Source organism: Melospiza georgiana, chromosome 3 (genome assembly GCF_028018845.1).
Source record: "Melospiza georgiana isolate bMelGeo1 chromosome 3, bMelGeo1.pri, whole genome shotgun sequence".
NCBI lineage: Eukaryota > Metazoa > Chordata > Aves > Passeriformes > Passerellidae > Melospiza > Melospiza georgiana.
Window position 1 is genome coordinate 26,101,845 of NC_080432.1, and position 19,380 is coordinate 26,121,224.

Consider the following 19,380-nt stretch of genomic DNA (forward strand, 5'->3'; position numbering starts at 1 on the left):
CACCCTTGGTTACTCTGGGAGACTTCCAGGTGTGCATGGGCTGAGCAGGGCCAGAAATCTTGCTTTCCTTACAACCTCAAGCCTTCTTGTTGGTAAATTAATAAGTAACTTTGAAATAATGAAGCTTTTAATGTTACTGAAATACTCAAAATTGTAGCAGGCCCCCAGGCCTTTGTTCTTCCATTGAATACAATCCCCATAATCAACTGTAATCAGATTTTTGTATTTTATTCAGGCAGATGTTTGCTGACCCAGACCATGGGAAATTCTTATGACCAAGTGTGCCCTCTTTAAAATGGGAACTCAGTGTGTCCCGTGGAGCTTTCAGCCCTGGTTTTGCTGAAGAGGCAGTGTGCACACATGTGTGCTTGGACCTTGTCTGTAGGCAGCAGCTCCACTGTTTTACTGTGCCTGAGCAATCATACATGTCCCACAACCCCATCCTTCCCTCTGGCTTTGCCAAACACATAGGAGTGCTTCACTTTCAGAATTCATGATAATCACAGTTCTTTCAGGAATGGTTTTAAAAGGGAGGTTCCATCTTTTCTTGGTGAATGCTAATCAGGATTTCACCTCTTCTTGAGTGAGTGTGCTAGTAACAATCATACAGTGAACAAAGAAGTCTGAAGTGTTCTGGGAATTCTTTTCTGTGCTGAATAAAAACAAACTGCTTTATTTAAATATTTCTACCTTTAAGGCACAGGTAGAGAAAGTCTGGATATTGATACGATATAAAAAAATTCTGAATATTCTTTTTATAACATTTTCTAAGACTTATAGCTTTGCAAATAAAACTGCAGTATGTGTCAAGGCTTTCCCCACACAGTTTTACTCAGTCCAAATTGATGTTTCAATATCTTCAAGCTGATGTATCCTTTTGTTGTCATCACATTGTATTTTCTTCACTGTATCTGTGTAAATGGTTTTCCATATTGGTGCCATGTTTGGGTTTCCAGGTGGCTGATGTGAAAAGGGGAGGAATAATGCAGCATACACAATATACACATGTGCTCTGGAGTTTTAGTTTTTCCTATCCCAATGCAAGTTCCCAGTCACAGCAAAGAAATTGCAAATAGTGTTCTCTGTCTCTCTTCAGACGTAGCCAGAGGCAGCAGAATGATTTTTGAGAATACTGAAACTAGAAGAGCCTGCAAAAGCTATACGGGCTTACAGTTGCTAAAAGTGGTAGTAAAAGTTATTCTTGTTCCTTATGTAAATAGTTCTGTGTCAGTTTAGCACCTGCCTTTGTTCAGAGCAGACTTGATACATTTTGTGCATTTTTTTCTGTTTAGGTATTTTTTACTTGGAGGGTGGAATAAAGTCTTTGCTTCTCCTTCTCCTGCAGTGTGGTCTAATTGTAGAAACATAACTCAGAAAATCCTGGTTCTGCAGTAGGCTTCATTTCAACTTGCCTTGTAACTGTGCAGAAAAAGCATCTTTTCTATCACTCCCTAATCTGTGTGCACAAATCATCTTTCATCAACTTTTCTACATTTTGCATCCACGGTTACTTATAAGCAGGATTTCTATCTCCTGTTAAAGGCCAGATGGTAGCAGCTCTCTGTTCAGTGGTAATGGTGTAAAACTACAAAATGACACTTAGCTGTGTGGAAATAAAGTGCTAACCATTCCTCTGCACAAAAATTCTGCAGCCACACTGCTCCTTTACTAATCCAGCCTTACAAGACTGATAGAGAAAAATGATCCCTGTTTTATGTCTCTGAGACAGAAATTGTACAGAAGGTGCAGGAAACACTCTCTGTACTGATAGGAATTGTATGAGTGCAGATTTATGATAGCAAGGTGCTACATAACTAAAGAAAAAACTGCAAGTTGTGCTTTACAAACTTAAAAGAGTGGCCCCTCCCTTTTAGTTTTTTCAATATGAATCATGTTAATCATGAGCTTATTTACAAGTGTGTTTGGTCAGAGTGGAAACTCTTGTAGCTCAGTATTGAGGTAGAGCAGGACCAGTGAAGCAGAGTACGTGAGAAAAATAGGACAGATAACTCTGGAGGGGGATGACCAGTGATTATTGATCTACAGTTCCTGGTTTTTGGAAGGTTTTTGTTGTGGGGAAAGTTTTTTGTTTGTTTTCTATTTGCTTCTGAAATTACACATTCAAGGAGTGATGTATAATTAAGAGTATGTATACACACTGTCTGGATTAGAATTGCTGATCTTTTTTTTTTCCTCCTCTCTACATTGCTGTAGAATTTATTCTGTAATTTATTTTCTGCTTGGAGTTTGCATTATAGCATTTTCTTTCATATCACATCCATAAAATTGATCCCAAAATGTAATGCTTGTGGAAGAGAGAATGTGAATATCGTGGGGGTGGGGAGAAAGAGACATTTTATTTCCTACCCTTGAGAAAATGCCAAGAAATCTGTGCAGTGTGTTTGATGCTATTATTTTACTTGTTTGTTGCTCCAGCATATCTGTCCTGTGACTTATTGTAGGAAGAGCTAGGGTAGCACATGAGACATCTGAAATATTTATGAGGTTAAACTGCCAGAATGGCTCTGAGTTTGGTCAGAGACAGACTGTATTTTTGCCTCTTGACTCTCTCTCCAAGCAAACCCTCATCACCATTCAGAATCACCAGCCTGCTCTGTGGCTGATTCTTGAAGACCAGGATTGTACAGAAACCAAATACTTCAAAGGCAGAAGTAAAACGTAGATGCTTGCTGTATGTCTGGTGCTGTTAATAATGTGATGAAGCTGGCCTTGTGTCATCTTTATTTTCCTGTTTTTTTTCTCTTTGACGGAACTCCTTTTTCTTTGCATTGTTAGATTTCTTTGCCTTGTGTCATGAAATGATGTGTGCAAAAGGCAATGTCTGGCTCTGGTTTACACTTGCACTTCATTTTCTCCAGAACACTTATTTCCATTGGCTTTGAAGTTTGAGGGTTTCAGTGGCCCAAAACATCGTTGCCCATTAGCTGCATTGAAGTGAGTGAGTAAATTCACACCTCATTTGGTGCTGTGCTGCTTGTCTGGCTGCAGAACAAACAAACACAACCCCTGTTTTAGTCAAAACTGACCTGAGCAAGGAGAATGAACCTGCCGAGGTTGCTGCAGTGGTGGAAGGGCTGAAGGCTCTGGCCTGGCAGGTCTCCTGTGTGCCTCTGTCCGGGGTGGGTGCAGCTGGAGCTGCGGTGCTGAGCAGAGCAGTTTCACTTCCTCACAGCTTTGGGGAAGGAAAGTGGCTCAGAAGGTGTTGGTGCTGCACGGACGGGGCAGGGAGTGAAGAGCTCTGTGCCAGCTGTGTCTGTCACAGCTGGGGGGACGAGGCTGAGTTAACAGGTCGAGCTGAGATAAATGCTCTGGGTAAGGTCTTGTCTGTGCTCAGAAAGTGGAAGAGTTAAGGAGAGCTGCTTAAAGCATGAAGTGCATAAATCAAACCTTGCTAAATACACTCAATTCATGAGATTTGCCCATCGCTGTGGTACAATTAATTTTCCTGAGTGTGCTCCACGGGCCTGCCCTTTCTCTTGGAAGCTCCTGTGGTGCTGCAGTGGGGTGAGCCCGTGTGTGCTGTGCTGGCCCTGCCAAGCCTGGCCTTCCATCTGAATGCTCCAGAAGGAAGTATGTAAAAATTTTGCAGGCTTCAACTTTTGGGCCATGTTTGTTTTAAAGATGAAAAGTGCATTTTGTATAAAATACGCTGAAATATGTGGAAAATCTTATTTTGCAGAATCCAAGGAGTTTGTGTGCCCACGCATCTCTATTGTCCGTGTTGATGATTCTGCACATAGCTGGTTTTCCCCCCCAGTGCTCGGTGAACTCTGCACAGCTAAAATTCATTCTCATTCCCTTGATGGTTAGTTTGCAGAGTGGATTTTATTCATTTGGCTTCTTTGACCTTAACTAGACAAATGTATTAAAATTCCTATTTGAAATGGAATAATTTACAGCAACTTATCATAGTTTCTTTTACTGTAATACCCTTCTAAAAGCTTGAAATTAAAAATTTTCCTCCTGTTTATCCTCACTTACTAGATTCTGCAGCCCTTAATCTGGTAGGAGGTGTGTGCCTTTCACTGTGAGGACACTGTTCCTCACTTGGCACAACAAGGTGTTGCAGTACGTTTGAGAGGCATTCTTTTAATTTCAGTGGATGGCTCTCATCCCTTTGCCAGATTAACAGTATATTTTCCTCCAGAAACCAGTCTAGCTTCCCTTTTTATTCACCTTTCTGCTTCCAAGGAGAACTGCTTTACACACTAGACACATTTGTATTTACAGATAAAAAATTTTTGAATTAGACTAAAATTGAAATCTAAGGTGAGACAAAATACTTAATCTTTTAAGCTGTATGCACTGTGGGATAGAGTGGCTCTGTCTCTTGATCCCTTTGCCTCATTTAATGGTACAAGACTGGAATCCAGCCTGCAAGACATCAAATCCACATAATGAAAAATCTGGCCAGCACCCAGGCGTCCTCTGTGGCTGAAGATTTTGCTTTACAACTACCCCATGGCACAGCCCTTCAGCTGTGTAAAGAAGCCAGCAGACTACAACACAACCAGGCATTTCACAGTAGCAGGGAAAAGGTACAGATTCTGTTTTAAGCTGAGATGGGAAACAACCATGACAGCACAGCCAGAAGAGAGAGGGCAACACAGGAACCAAGGTAGTGGCTGGCTTTGGTCTCAGTCTCCAGTTAAAAATTTGACTTTGAAGGAGTTGATATTTGTGTGTATGTGTCTTCATTGGGAATGTAAGTAAGGACAGGGTGGTGTTAACTTTTAGCAGCTCAAATCTCAACAATTCTGGGTATATAAAGGACCTTGAGGAGTGTCCTCCTTGTGGTTGTTAGTAACCAGAGTGGGTACAGTCTGGTTACTGAAAAAATATGAAGGACCACTACTCAATTCCTTCTGTAGGGATGCTGGGACAAAGGGCTTTGTTGGTGGAAGTGCCTAACTTGAGTGGGAGCTAGTTGTAACAGAAAAATATTTTAAAGGAAGATTATTTAAAAAAATACCAACAGAAAACCTGTCTGGCTGAAAGGTACCATTTCTTTGTGAGTTTTCAGCATCAGCATGAATTCAGCCACAATGCAGGTGCTGTATGTTTGTTTTTTTAACTGAAAGCCATGCTTAAAGCAGTCAGCATAAATATACTGTCACTTCCCAGTTTAACTGATCTTGAAATGAGTAGTTAAAATCTAGTTCAAAGTGCTGCTAGGCATCTTACAAGCAGCTGCTATTGGCAAAATCTGTCCAGGTCCTTAATTGTTGCTGTTCTTAGGGAGTTTTTGGATCTTGGAACAGCAATGTTTCATCAATTGTATTTGCAAAGTGTGAAGTTTGTATTTCAGAAACTTTACAGTTTTTAAAAGCTGTACCTTTTTCTGTTTGTTTGTTTGTTTTACATTTCAAAACAGAAATAGAGGTCTTTCAGTTAGGTTGAGGGTTTTTTCTTCTTTTTTTTCCCCCATTTTTGTTTTCAGTTTATTTTTTGCCATATCAAGCCCCTAATGTTGGCAGGAGATTTTGCTTTGTCTGAAATATCCATGATTAAACATACCTTTTTTATTAGCCAACACTTGCTGCTGGATGTAAGCCATGGGTGTTACTTGAGGGCATTAATTAAAAGGCTTGGTCAGTTATAACTTCCTAAAATGATACAAATTTTTAGACTTTGGGTGCACAAAGAACTGTTGAGCTGTAAATGGGAGTAATCTGTGTTGGTTTTGGGATTGATTTCTGTAATCAGAAGTGGCAGCTTTTGTTTCAGGAAGCAGCTTGGAAGCAGTGTAACAACTTAAACAGATTGAGCTAGAAGAGGAAGAATCATTCTAATTTTGCAGTCTTTGGAACAGTTATTTAGCTGCAAATACTGATTGAATAATTTTACTTTTTATGTCCACATCTCCATCTTAAAACAGCTCTTGATAGGTCACCAATATGAAATGGGACATCTCATGGGAAATGATCATGGCAGTTTCCAGTTCCCTGGAAACCACAAACAAAAATTTTGTAAATCTAGTAAATTTTTCATTAACATGCAAGAAAATCATAGCTTTGATGTTGACAACATCTACATATAGCTTACTGCTGCTAAATTTGCCACGTTGGCTCATTCTCAGTTTTTACATTTTGACAGTCTCACTAAGCTTGGAGAAGATGAGGTCACTTGAGGCTCTGGGGTTTTTTTGTTTTGCTTGGTGTGTAAATGTGTGACTCTGGTTGGGGCCCAAGTTTCAGTGCAAGGTTCTTGTGTTTGTGGTGTTTTGAGGCTGTGGCTGCTTCAGAGATCTGCAGTAGCCAGTGCATTATTGCAGTTGGTGAAATGTTCTGGTTTTGTGCCCCTGGAGGGTGGCAGAAAGGTGTGTTGTTCCAGGAGTGCTGCTCCACGAACTGGGAGCTTTGCTGAAAGCAGGTGATTCTGTCCTGCTTGTTCATACAGGGGATGCCAGAATCAGGGCACAGAAAGCAGTTCAGGATCCCATCCTTCAGCACTTTGCTCCCCCAAAAGTGGGCTCGTACTGCTTGGTGCCATCTCTGTTGTAGTTGTGGCTGAGAGCACCTGGCAATATTTGCAAAATCTGCTCTCCTGGGCAGTGACAGGGACAAGGAGCTAGCACAGCATGCCATGGTTTCACTAGGCACTCTCCACAACCCTCCCTCTTTTTTTTTTCCTCCTTGTGATACTAATTTGCAAAAGCAAAAGGAGGCTGCTGACAGATGAGGAAGCCTTAAGTGGGGAGCTCACTCTGCGTGAGCCAGGAGTTGCCTCTGTCTCAAAATAAATATGGATTAATTTAGGGCTCAGTAGAGTGATCATTTGCAAGACTAAATATGAGTTTGTATCACACCAGCCCTTCCACATGTGGCATGGACACAGCTTATCAGGAAATCTGCCCCTGAGTTCACTGAATGCTTGTGTTAGGCTACAATCTTCTGTGGGCTTCTGTGTAACTCCAGGGTTTGTGCTGTTTTTGTATATTCAAGCATTTATCCAAGCTTTTCAACCTTGCAAGTATCAGAGGCAGACTGCTGTGTGTCATTTGGGTTTTTGTAGGTATCAGCCTTTTTTTTTTTTTCCTGGCTGGTCTAACCATCTCAGTTCCATAATCTGGGCACCTGAGATGGTGGTAGGAATTTTCTCTTCCAGACAAACTCTATGAACTGGTATCATTCTACCCATGCTGCCCACTCAGAAGCTTTTAGTATGTTCACAATTTCTGTGCATCTTCAAATGGTAGAAGTTGCTTTGTGTAATCTAAAACATACTCTTAAAAATAAAAACAAAAAAAAACCTGGTGCTGTTGGTTTGGAAGGGAGCTTTAAAAGACATGTGGTGCCAGATTCTTCTGCTCCTGCTTTTGCGGAACTGTAATTTTCTTTGGGATGTGTCCATGGATAGCAAGCAGAGCAGGAGGATGGAGGCATTAATGCACTGTAGCTTCTGAAACTTGCTTTGTCTGAGTCCTGATGTGGACATTGGAATTTCTGTGGAACAGGAGTATAAACCTTTGTTCATGTGTCTGTGTGTAAATGCCAAACTTGCCCAGGCAGTAAGAGCAGCAAAGATCATCCTTCTCTTTAATTGCTCATGGTAGGCTATGCAGAATTTCTTAAATATTTTAGACAAATTGGAGAAGGAAGTGTCTGTTGTGAATAGTTGATGTTCCTGAAACTGTGGTTTTGGTGCAAGATACAATTTTCTGTTCTGCAGGAATGACAGAAAAATAGTTTCTAATCTCTGGTTTTTGCAGACTGAAAACCAGTAAAGCCTTCTCTTTGAATACTATTTGACACAAAAATAAATTATGCAAAAGAGAGTAGGGTCTGATTAAAATTGACAATGGTGTGCCAAAAAGTCTCTTGCATATTTTTAGTACAAAAAGTATGGTTTGTATGGGCATTTTTGATGGGCTGAAACTGTGTTTCAGGCAGCATTTGTCAGTCAAAGTGTTTCATTTTAATTGTTTTTTTTATTAATACTTCTTATCATGAGAATGCACCTAGCAGTTATACTTCAGTGCTTCAGAATAAGAAGGGGTAACACTCAACTGGGCATCTTCAGTAATGCATGCACATTATTGTATAGAGATTATTTTTGGTCTGTAGGTAGAGGTGTGAGTAGGACTAAAATCAAAGGGAGGTGATGTTGCTCAGTGTCTGTCTTGAAATTTTCTGGATGCTGTATAGTCAGTGAGGACAGGAGATGGAACTGGAATTCAGAATTCCTTGCTCAGTTTGCTAGAGCTGTTTCTGGGTTGCTGTCACGGGTGTTTTATTGTCCCATGGCACAGTGAGCCCGAGAGGGGCAGCGCTGACCAGCGGTGTCTGCTGAGGATGGGAGGGATGTGGAGGTGCTGGGGGGCTCCAGAGCAGGGACACGGTCGGGCCCTTCTCCTTCTCAGGCCAGCTTCGAAATGCACTGTTGTGCCCGAGGTGAAATAGTGGGGTTTTTTCCTGTCTGTTTTGTGTTTATTCACGTGGCAGCTGTCAGGCCCAGCTCCGCAGGGAAGGGGATCAGCAGCACAGTGAGTTCACAGCAGGTCAGGCCCGGGCGGGCGGTGCAGGCAGGTTTGTGGAGTTCCTGCTCTGCTCAGGAGGAGCAACCTACCAACTTGAAACACAGAGTTTGTTCTTTTTTTTTATTTGTTTTAAAAAAGCATTGTTTTTTTTTTGTTTTTTTTTTTACTGTTAAAATGTAGACCAAGTGTTCTGGCAAAAGAGCATAAAAAGGAAAATCAGGCATCTGAAAAAGATCTGGCTCATGGCAGCTCCTTCCTGTGAACTTTCCACTGTAAAGCAATACTTTCCATTCAGGGTTTGTCTGAATGGCCCCATGCTCCTCCCTGCCAGTCAGCCTGAACAGAACTGGCTGGTCGGTGTCACCATCAAGCTTTCCTGGAGCAGCTCCTGGTTATTTAGGAGGTTATTTAGGCATCATTAGGTATGGAGTGCTGGGTGGTGTTTGTGAGCTCTGGTGTGGACAGCTGTGTGGGGTAAACGTGTGGATTGAGCATTGCTGGAGTAGATGTCTGTCTAGGGGAGTGTCAGTGATTGTGCCAGAGTGAGATAAGGAACCCACGTGGCCCTTATCCTGCAGCACTGAACCCCTCCTGCTGACAGCCAGGCTGAATTGGACCAGGCAAAGAAAGCTTCCACGTGGAGAGCAGCTGGATGGGACCTAAAATTCAGGGACTTGGCAAGGCATCTTTGTGTTACTGCCTAAAGGATGTAAAAAACACAATTTCTGAAGACTAGGGTCAATTTGTGTATTCTGCACTGTAAAACTCTGTTGCAAAAAGCTTTAAGACAAGACTTTGCTAGATAGTTCTGCAGAGGGTTTTTTGCCGCAATAACACTTTGAAAAATGAAGTAAAATCTGCCCTTGTCACTTTTTTCTGAATAATAGATGAACTTGGGTTTTGTTTAATTGAGCTCATCCTACAGATTTCATTTGTGTTTGGTTCGAGAAAATCAAGTAATCAGCAGTACATACTACACATTCCACTCTCAGCCTTGCAGACAGACACTGTGCAGATTCAGTAGGTCTGACTGCACTCGTAAAATAGGTCAGTGTCTTGCTTTTCCCCTATTTTGTATAAACCAAGCAAAGCCAGACTAGAGCTTCTTTTGAAAAGCAAAGCATAATCTTGAGATGTAGGTCTTGTAGAGGCCAGTCTGTTTAGCAGCAGATGTGTTAAAAAATGGAAAATTCACTTCCCAGGGCGAATTCTGGTCTTTCATTGGGCTTGTGTAGTCTTGGAAAAATCTGTAGAGACCTCTGGTGGGAAGAAATGGAGGAATTTTCTGTGTTAAAAAGTGAAGATGTAGAGGTGGATGGATCTCAGCTGTGATGTCCTCTTGCTTTCCCTGTTTTAATGATTTCTCTTTTGACATTTCCCAGGCTTGCTAAAACTACTGAATGGTTTCAATGATAGAAGAGCAAACTCTGCCTTTTTTTAGGGGCTTGGTGCATAGTCCAGAATAAATTGTGTTGAGGGGAAGCTCCGATAGTCTGACATAATTCTGTGGGATGGCACAGGCCTTACCCAGGAGTCCTTAACTTCCACCATGGAAGTTAAGGTGAAGTGGGGAAGAAGACCCCAAGCCCCTTCCTGAACTGCACAACTTTCTCTTGTAATGTACTTCATCTTCTAATTACCTCAGAGGGGTTTTACCTGCACTGCAGTTTATTCTCTCAATGTCTCTGGCTCTTGCAATCGGTGCTGTACCCGCACTCAGCAAGAGGGCTCATTTGGCAAATGCATCAAAGCCTGACATCATTCCTCCAGTGTCTCTGGGCCTGTTTAAAGCATTGGCAGTATCTGCCTGCACTTCCTGCATGCAGCTGTAGGCAGCTGGGAAATTTCATTGATGGTGACCAACAGGAAACTCTGAGGGGAAAAAAACCTCAGCACAAGGCTTGTGAAAGGCCATGGCCTGATTAGTTCCTTGGCTAATGGTAATACATGGCAATAGGGCAGGACCTAGTGCAGAAGACTGCACTGTAAAGAGTGCTTTTCAAAGTAATTAGCTGTAAAATGAGGAAAAGCAATGTTCATCCCAAATTAATGGTGCTATAGAACCAACCACATTTATTTTAAAGAGACCATTAGAGAGCTTTGGTGGTGTTTCAGCAGCCATGTAGAAAGCTGTGCTAGTGGAGTGGGAGGATTGGTCCCTAATGGATGGAAATTGTGCATGGCATGCTGGGATGCACAGCGCAGAAGGGACAAAAGGTTATTAAAAAAAAATTCTTATCAGAAGTACTTTGACATTAGTCCTTAAGTAATTATTTTTATCCTTCAATAGGTGCATCTGCATGCTATTGTGCTAACGCTGGTGCTTCTCTTATTAATTATACTCTTTTAAGCTTGCTTCACAAGAGTAATCTAGCAGCCCATACTAATTAATGCAGTTCAAATCAAACATAGTAAAAATAAAACAGCTCAGCTGAAAAAGAAAGAAAAGGAGAGGGGAAGACGAAACCCAACACTTAGGCAGTTTGATGCCAAAACAAACATGCAAGGCTGTGCCATGTGGGGTACATACAGAAAAGGTACCTTGTACATTTCAGGCATTTAACAGTTTTTGAGTTTATGAAATGTAGTGGTACCTTTCTACTAAGAAATCCTGTTACCTGCTTTCCCACCCTTCACCAAAAAATTGTTAATCATTGGTTTTGCTGTTGGCTTCAGTGGTCTGAATTATAGTTAAGTGCATTTGCAGTTCTTTGCAACAGCAGATTCTAACCCCAAGACTTCTATAGCTTTTTGTCATTGAACAGTAAGTTTAGTGGAGAAATATGTCCTGGGTAATGTTATCAGCTTCTGCTCAAAGGTTTACAAAACAAGAGTTCACAGGAGACTGATACCTTTCATGTCCTTCTTTTACAAGTGATGTTTGGAGAGTTCTGTAATCAAAATATTGTGCCAAACACTTCCTAGAATGGTCAGGCCAACACGCAGAAGACCTTGAATCTTGCACAACTGCCTTTCAATCAGTAAAATTTGTAGGGTATGAGGTGCTGATCAGATGTCAGTCGTTTCCAGTATGCAGAATGTTTTTATTACATTATTTAATAGATGAGGATATGGCAAAGTTTGATTCCAGTATTTATCTTTATTTTTTTTTTTTAATTGGTTGTTTCAGTGGGAAAATGGAATGTACCAAAATCATTGCTTCCATCTCATAGGAAAAGCAGGCTTGGTTTTGAATTAAAAGTGTTTTGTAATTTGGATCCCATTTTAATTGTTTAGTATGCAGGGCAGAGGTGAATCTTTTTTTCTGAGCCACAAACTTTGAAATTAATCTTCCTTGCTTCTTTGCTAAGTTTCACTTGTAAATAATAAAATAAATTTACTACTATGAATTGCCTTTCTTCAGGAATAGTTTTTTTGTGAACCACACAATAACAAGTAAATACCAAATACAGGTTTATGGTAAGTTTTTAAAAATGCTGTCTTCTGGATCCAAGCTGGATCCTTCAACCCCTGCCACTGGATCCATGCTCGTCCCAGTGGCAGTCCCTGATGTCCCAGTGCTGATGGCTTCCTTTGGCTCCCCCTGCCAGGGAAGTGCCCAGCACCCCCAAGGCAATGGTGGCAGGCTCCAGAACAGTATTAAACACTGCTGCTGAAAGGTCAGTGGTGTTGAATTGATGGATTGATGCAGTTACTTAGTGGGGAAATGTACTGTCCAGCTAAAACCCAGTTCTCTTCCCCTGCTCCAAATCCATGCTCTTAAGGTAAGCAGTGTGTTATTCCTGCTTTAGGCACACTGGCATTGCTGAATAAGTGACTGACTGGAAGCTGCTGGATTTAAAGAAATGAGAAATGTCATTTGTGCAGCACAGGAAATTATTATTATTTTTTATTGCTGACCATTAGCACTTGTTCCGTTTGCAGCATTGTGATTGTGGATTTTGTATTTGGAATGATATCCAAGTTCAATAAGTAAACTCATAAAGGATACTAAAACTGGTCTCCAGACTAATTCTTCAGAGGTGATTTTGTTTGCTTTGGTTATTGACTAATGAGCAGCTGAGGTTTGTGATGTTAAAGGAAGGGAGATGTCTGAAGTAGGAAATATTGCCTAATGCTTTCAATTGGCAATGTGCATTATGTGATATCGGCCATTTCCTAGCACTGAGATATCATTAATAACCTTGAATGCAAAATTGCTGATTAAAATATGAGCTGGCTTTTTCTTCTAGAAGTATATTGCCATAGGAGAGCTAGGAACAGATTGTGGGAGGAAAGGTTGCTCTTGGTTTTGTTAGTCAAACAGTTCTATGAATTGAAGATATTTTAGATTTGTTGGATTTATGACTTCCTTGAAGAAAATCCCTTAGAAGAACTGCTGTGCTTTTTGTTAGGTTTCATGTGGTGTACAGAGAGGGGACACTCATCCTTTGGGGTATTTTCTTCCCTTTTCATCCTGTTCCATTTTCCTAAATTTTCTGTCTCCTTATTGTGGTGACCTTCCTTGGGGTTTTTGTTGGTTTGGTTTTGGTTGGGTTTGTTTGTTTGTTGGTTTGTTGTTGTTGTTTTGGTTTTTTGGGTAAAGTGCCTCTGGATGTGAATTTCTCTCATACTTGAAGCTGAAGGAGCAAATTGTGCTCAGTACTTAACAAAATAAATATATAGGGGAGAGAAGTGAGGGGAGCAAATGCTGCTCCTGCTTGTCCATCAGCATGGCTTGGTCCTCTCAGCCTGAATTAAAACTTTAATTGGCTTTTTCATGTTAGTGCATTTCTGTATGTTCCTGGCAGAGGGAGTTCCTCAGGACTGGGAAATGTTCTGGTGTGGGTTTGGATTGCTTTGCTTAGCGGTGTGTTGTTTTTCCCTGGTGCCACAAATGGTGCTGCTCTAAGCCAAAGATGAGAACCCACCACCAAGTGAGCAAAGAGCTTTGAAGTCCAACAGGCTGAGTGAATGTACACTTTAAAATACAGATTATTTCACTTTCAATTAAAAAAAAAAAAAAAAAAACAAAAACCAAGCCAAACAAATCTTGTGTCCTCATTTCCTTTGCAGGATCTGCCTGTAGCTCAGTTTTTTGGGAGAGCTTTAGTTCTGGTGGGGTTTAAGTGTGAATCATGGGTGAGGTATTGCTTTTATTGTAACATGCAGAAATGATCAACAGCTCAATGGAAAAGTATGTATGAAAGGAAATATGGCCAGCACTTCAGTGCCTAAAATGATTATTAAACCAGTTGGGGTTTCATTTGAAAAGTTTGTTATTAAGTAGGTAGTCTGCCTGTGATGAAACAGCAGTGGGAACACTGCCTTTACTCAGAATATTTGTGTGGGGGATTTTGGGTGCATTTTTAATAATGATTTGAATGTATTGTGCTTTAACTTTTTCTTGGCTACACCCATTTTCCCCCACTCTGATTTGTTTTGCTGTTGGCTTTAGAAATGCAAGGATTCTTACGCTGGTGTCTCAAAAATCTGTGTAACATTTTTTTCCAGGCAGAGTTGCACATGCAGGTTTAGTATTTTCAAGTGGAGATGTGGACTCCATTGAAAATCCTTTGTGGGTGGATTTACAGCTGGGCTTCATGATGGAATTCAGGTCATCAGCCAGAAAACAAAGCTGGAATGGTGTCAGGAGTCTGCACAAGAGGGTTGCAGGTCTGGAAGTGGGACCAGAAGTGTGGTCATCATACAATGGGACTTAAGTGTATCATGGGGGGAGGATGGGAAGTCTGGAAGTTAAGTCAGTGTCAAAAATCACTCAGACACAACTGTAAAACCAATAAGGCAGATATAATAAGGGTAAACTGTTAACCAATAAATAACTCCTAGGAAATTTGAAGAGAAAGTAATTTGTACTGGAAGGGTTGTTTATTGAGGTTTTCATCTATATTCATTGCAAATAGCAAATAAACAATTGCTTGGGAAACCACACTGATTTTCAGTATATTTATCCTTTGGAGTATAAGTTGAGGAAGTGCTGATTTGCCTGTCATTGTCCAAGGAGATTTTGAGGAGTAATACAGGACTTGATTCTCTTGTTCTTTGTGGTACTGAAGTAGAAAAATAATCCTTTGTGTAAGAAAAAGTGAAATTACCTGCTTTCTTTGCAACTTAGATGTAACTTTTCAATATATCTGCATAGAAATTAAAGCTGGAATTTGCATTAATGTTTATTTTGGGTACTGGAATGTTTCCAAGGTGTCTGTGAGTCTGGATCCTGTTCTCTGCCCCATGGAAGAGTTTCTGCTCACATGTGCTGCTGGCTCTGGGGAAACATCCACAGGCAAGGAGAGCAGGAGGATAATGATGACATTACTGGGTGGACTGGAGGACAGCCTGTCTCTATAAATACACATTATTTTTCCTGTTAAATGGCTGGTGCTGAGAGTGGTTTTTAGATGAGCTATTTTTAAGAGAGCATGTTATCCACTAAGGATGTCATTACCTGTTGCAAGAGTTTTAATATAAACTGTTTACATATTGATCTTCTTGTATATTAAGCTGTTTTTTCCTTATCTTCAACAGGCAGCCAGATAAACTAGTGGTGGTTTGGACAAGAAGAAGCAGAAGAAAATCCTCTAAGGTTGGTTGATTCCTTAATAACTCCCAACTTGAGTGACAAACAGGGTCAGTGGTTTGAGGGACTGTTTTTCTGAAAGTGAGGAGCAGCCAAATAAATAAATGAGAAGTATTTTAGTTGTTGACTTTTCTTTTTAATTCAGTTTATCCATAAAGTTCAGAGTGAACTGCTGTTGATGTCAGTGCTAATTTATGGGAACTCTTAACTCTGATTTCAGCTTTGGTTGTTTAGCAGAATTATATCACTGTCAGTTCAATTCAGTTATTACTTGCTACACCTAATTAGAAAGGAGAATTGGTTTCTCTACTAGAAGTGTATAAAAAAAAAAGCCCCAACTAATTAAAAAAAAAGTAATAAAGAATCTGACATCCCTGCAACAGGCAGATAAAGCCTGAATAAGAGGCTATTTCACAACCTGAAATGCTACAAATAAAAAAGAATAAAAGCAGGGTCTTTCAGCCCAGCAGAGTGTCTTTGAAGTGAATATTTACATCTTCTACAAACACTGTGGGCAAACCTGTAAATTTGTGTTTCATGACTAATAACTTGGTAGCCTGAGGAACGGGAAGCTCTGAGTGAAGTCTCTCCAGTCTCTGGACACTGATCAAGTTTGTCTTTCATGGGGACAGGGGTGCATGCTGTTTTCCTCCCTTCCCTTTAGCATCTCCTCTTCTCTTTGAGATGACTTGGGCTTACTTGCTCATTCCCTCATTGCCTTTCCCCATGCTGTGGCCTCTTAGCCTGGTTGGATTTATGGCAAATGATCTTGTCAGAGAGGAAAGTTTGGAAGTTGTAATAATTCTTTGACACTTCAGTTTAAAAAATGATGGTATAAGCTTGTTTTTCTTTTTTTGTGTGTATTTGTGTAACACAATATGATGTTTTAAAGAACTCTGTAATAGTGGAGAGAGGGCATTCATGATAGAGAAGATATCTTGAAATAATTGTGTTGAAGAGCTTAAATATTTAGAAAATGTGATACATGGTTTTCTACTCTACTCAGGAGAGGCTTTGGGTTTATTTTTTACTGGTACTTCTCTTTTTCTAACCCCTTTTTCTGATTGTCATGCATATTTGTTGTATTTTGTCTTTTAACTTGAGGTATAAGCTATTCTAGGCTGTTTTAGATAAAGACTGGTTCCTGACTGCACAACTAAATGTTGTGCATCCAGTATTCTGCTTCAGGTTATGAAAACCCAAAGGTGTTACCTGATGAGTAAACAAGGGTGTGAGCTCAGTCTGGTACCTGTTCCTATTCCATAGTCCTCAGCAAAGCCAGCCAGACTATTCCTGTTTCCTGAAACATCACCTAACCCAAATTCCTTTGAGTTTATAGCACAGTGTGTATCTAGGCAGTGAGTGCTGGTGTCACTAACTGATGTCTGATGTGGCTCACCCTATGACAACTTCTCTGTATTAATTTCATTTAGTTTCTGTTGCACAGAGAGATAAAAGTTATATCAAACAGTAAGTGCAATGCTTGCACAAGCTTTGTAACCCTGAAAAGATTGGTGAAAAACAAGGTATTTGTCATAAATGACTGTTTTGTTGGGGTTCAAAATATGTTCAGAAAGAGATACTGTAACAGAAGTCCAGCATGGTTTTGTGAGCTGATGGGTTTCTGCCTGTCATTTTATAGGATCCAAATGACAGCATTTCCCTGAGGCAACAGGATTTTCTGGCATTAGCTCAGCTTTTTGGGCTTGAAGGTTTTTTTCAGCTGGGCCATGAAATTCCATGATATGTCCTCATTTTTCGTCACCAGGCAGTAGAAGCAACTCTTGGATAAACTGGCAGATTTAAACCTGAGACTCAGAAAAGTTTGGCTGATTAAATCATGTTTAGTAAGATCCCACAAAGGTGCTTTGAAAGAGGCTGAGTGGCCCTGAAACGTGGGCAGAGCACAGAGTTAATTTTAAAGCTTTGGTAGATGATGTGACTTGAGCTGTTTGGGTCAAAAACTGTAGATCAATAAATGTTCTTGATCTCTTAGTCATCCTGCCAGCAAAATACTTTATTCAACATACTTGTTTCATCTAATTGCTCTACTGGAAGCAAGTCAAATGAATATTTCCTCTTATTTTATTTTTGGTGGACACTGGGTTCAATGAGTACAAAGCATTAATAATTGTCTGGTTTTCAGCTTCTTGAGAGGGAGGAAGGGAGGGACGAGGTTTTACCTTACTGTAAAGACGTTGTGAAGAGTTTTTTGGAGGTTATGTTTTTTGAACTTTTCAGATCATTAATGAGGCATATCACCAGCAGACAGTTCACAAGCTCACAAACATGGCCCTTTGGATGCTCTCCAGTAGCTCTGTGTCTCTTTTGTACTGGGAAAGTACAAGAGTTGTATTAAGCAAAAATGTCGTGCAACTGGAAGATGGAGCTCTGGATGAGCACTGGGATGCCTGCTCTAACTGATAACAATTTTAAAATGCCATTGAGCTGAAAGCTGACTTCTTGATGTCCTTTGAAGCCCTTGTTTTTGTGGGTTTCCATGATTTTCATATGCTTCCTGCCCCACATGCTCTTTTTCCAAATAAGCTACAGTGGTTCCTTTATTAAAAGAAATAATAAGAGGCATTATGTGCAGGAGTCTGATTATTTTTCTTCTTACTGTGGGAAACACAGAATAGGAGTTGTAGATATGTTGAATTACAGTAGGTTTCAAAGTGTTGCAAATGAAAAGCAAACACTCATTTTGAAAGAGCATATAAATAGCAGTCTGAGGGGTGGATGGATACAAGACCTTAAATACATCCAGCAGTTACTGACCTTAATGCAGATTTAAGTTACTTACAGTTCTATTTTGGGCCCTGCTCTCCATGGGCAAGTGTAATTTCAATATATTTCATGAGATGTGTCAGGACAAGGTGGCTCTGTGTGGTTGGGCATCTCCACTGTGTGTGCCAGGAGTTTACATAAAATGGTGATTTGCAATTTTGCTGTGCTTGGCAGAATTGCTGTGCAGTCCTAGAACCAAAATGAACTTTCAGCTTGAGAAGGGTGGGAGTCACCTGTCTGTAGGTGCAAATGCTGTCTGTTTGCAAAACCAGGTGCACTCTTCAAGCTTTATTTAGATGCTGTTCAGCATCCATGGTTTACAGACAGTGCAGCTTGTAGCCATGGACAGGTTTAACTCTTCTTCAGTACCCTGGCACACTGGAAAGTTGTCTGCCCAGGTTTCAGGCCCTGGGCTTTTGGATCTCTCTCACTCTTTTTTTTTTTTTTTTTTTTTTTCCTTGGGTGGTGGTAGAATGTCTTTGTTGTAGAGTAGAGCAAGGGAAAAACGTGTTGAAAATACAATTACCTTCATTTCACTGAGGTGCTCTCAAATTTCCAGGCTTTGAAGTAAGAAATTTCAATGTGAAAACAGATGTTGCTGTGATGTCAAGGAGGTACTTTCTGCTATTCCTGTGAACGTGCAGGGGCTTATGGTTGAATTATACACCTCTGAAGAATCAAATTTGCACTTGCTTCTGAGAGCCTTACAGAATTATTCTTCAAAGATTCTTTCTGTATCAAAGCTGAAAGAAGGGGCCTTGCCTGTGATTTCAGCACTTCTGTTGCAGGTTTATCAAAAACTGTTTAAGCACAAAGGAGAAGGAACAATGCTGAGAAAAGGGAAAGAACTTGGGCAGTGAGAAGTAAGAGCCAAGAGAAGCAAAGGGACAGGGAGAAAAAGGAATCTCTTATACTCAGCAGCAGCCTGGCCAGCATTTTTCCAAGGTTCTTCCATCAATAGAGCAGCAGCTGGGTCACCTGTTTTGCTGGCTTTGGCAATCTGTTGCCTTTTCTGGCTACTTTATTGCCCAGTGCCAGCCCTGCCTGTCCCTGCTGGGCTGCAGTTCCAAAGGCACGTTGTGCCCCTGACATGCTGATGACTGTCTGGGACCAGCACAGTTCAATAATGCCATTCCTGGAGCTTCTCAGTTTTTTAGTAAAGTTACTTACAAGATCATGCTGTGGTTGTAATCCCTGACTGTAAACTGGAGGTCATTAATACTCTTTTTTTTTTTTTTTTCTGGGAGTCCACAAAGTTGACTTGTGGTGACATTCTGAGGTGCAGTGATGGTTGTTTCAGAAAATGATGAGAAAAATAACGCTGTGTTCAGGCTTTTTTTTATTTGTCTGGGCTTTGATTTTTTATTTGGTTGGTTGTTTTTTTTTTTTTTTTTTTTTTTTTTCTAATAAGAAACCCTATAGATGATGTGAGAAACTGATTGAAGAAACAGGGAAGAGGCTCTTTATCTGAGCATCATCTACTGTGGATGGTGAATAAGGCAAGATCTGGTGAACCAAATAGCATGATTCATGTATTTAATACATGATGTATTCA

The 19,380-nt window shown here is 40.5% G+C and overlaps 1 protein-coding gene across 2 annotated transcripts in view; it reads left to right on the top strand.

Moving 5' to 3' along the window:
* The window catches only part of EHBP1 (EH domain binding protein 1), a 206,929-nt gene that overhangs the window by 13,277 nt on the left and 174,272 nt on the right, over positions 1–19,380 (top strand). For both annotated transcript variants that reach the window (XM_058020046.1, XM_058020047.1), the window contains exon 3: positions 14,987–15,044. In XM_058020046.1, the coding sequence (XP_057876029.1) occupies positions 14,987–15,044 (58 nt within the window). The remainder of the gene's footprint in view (positions 1–14,986; positions 15,045–19,380) is intronic.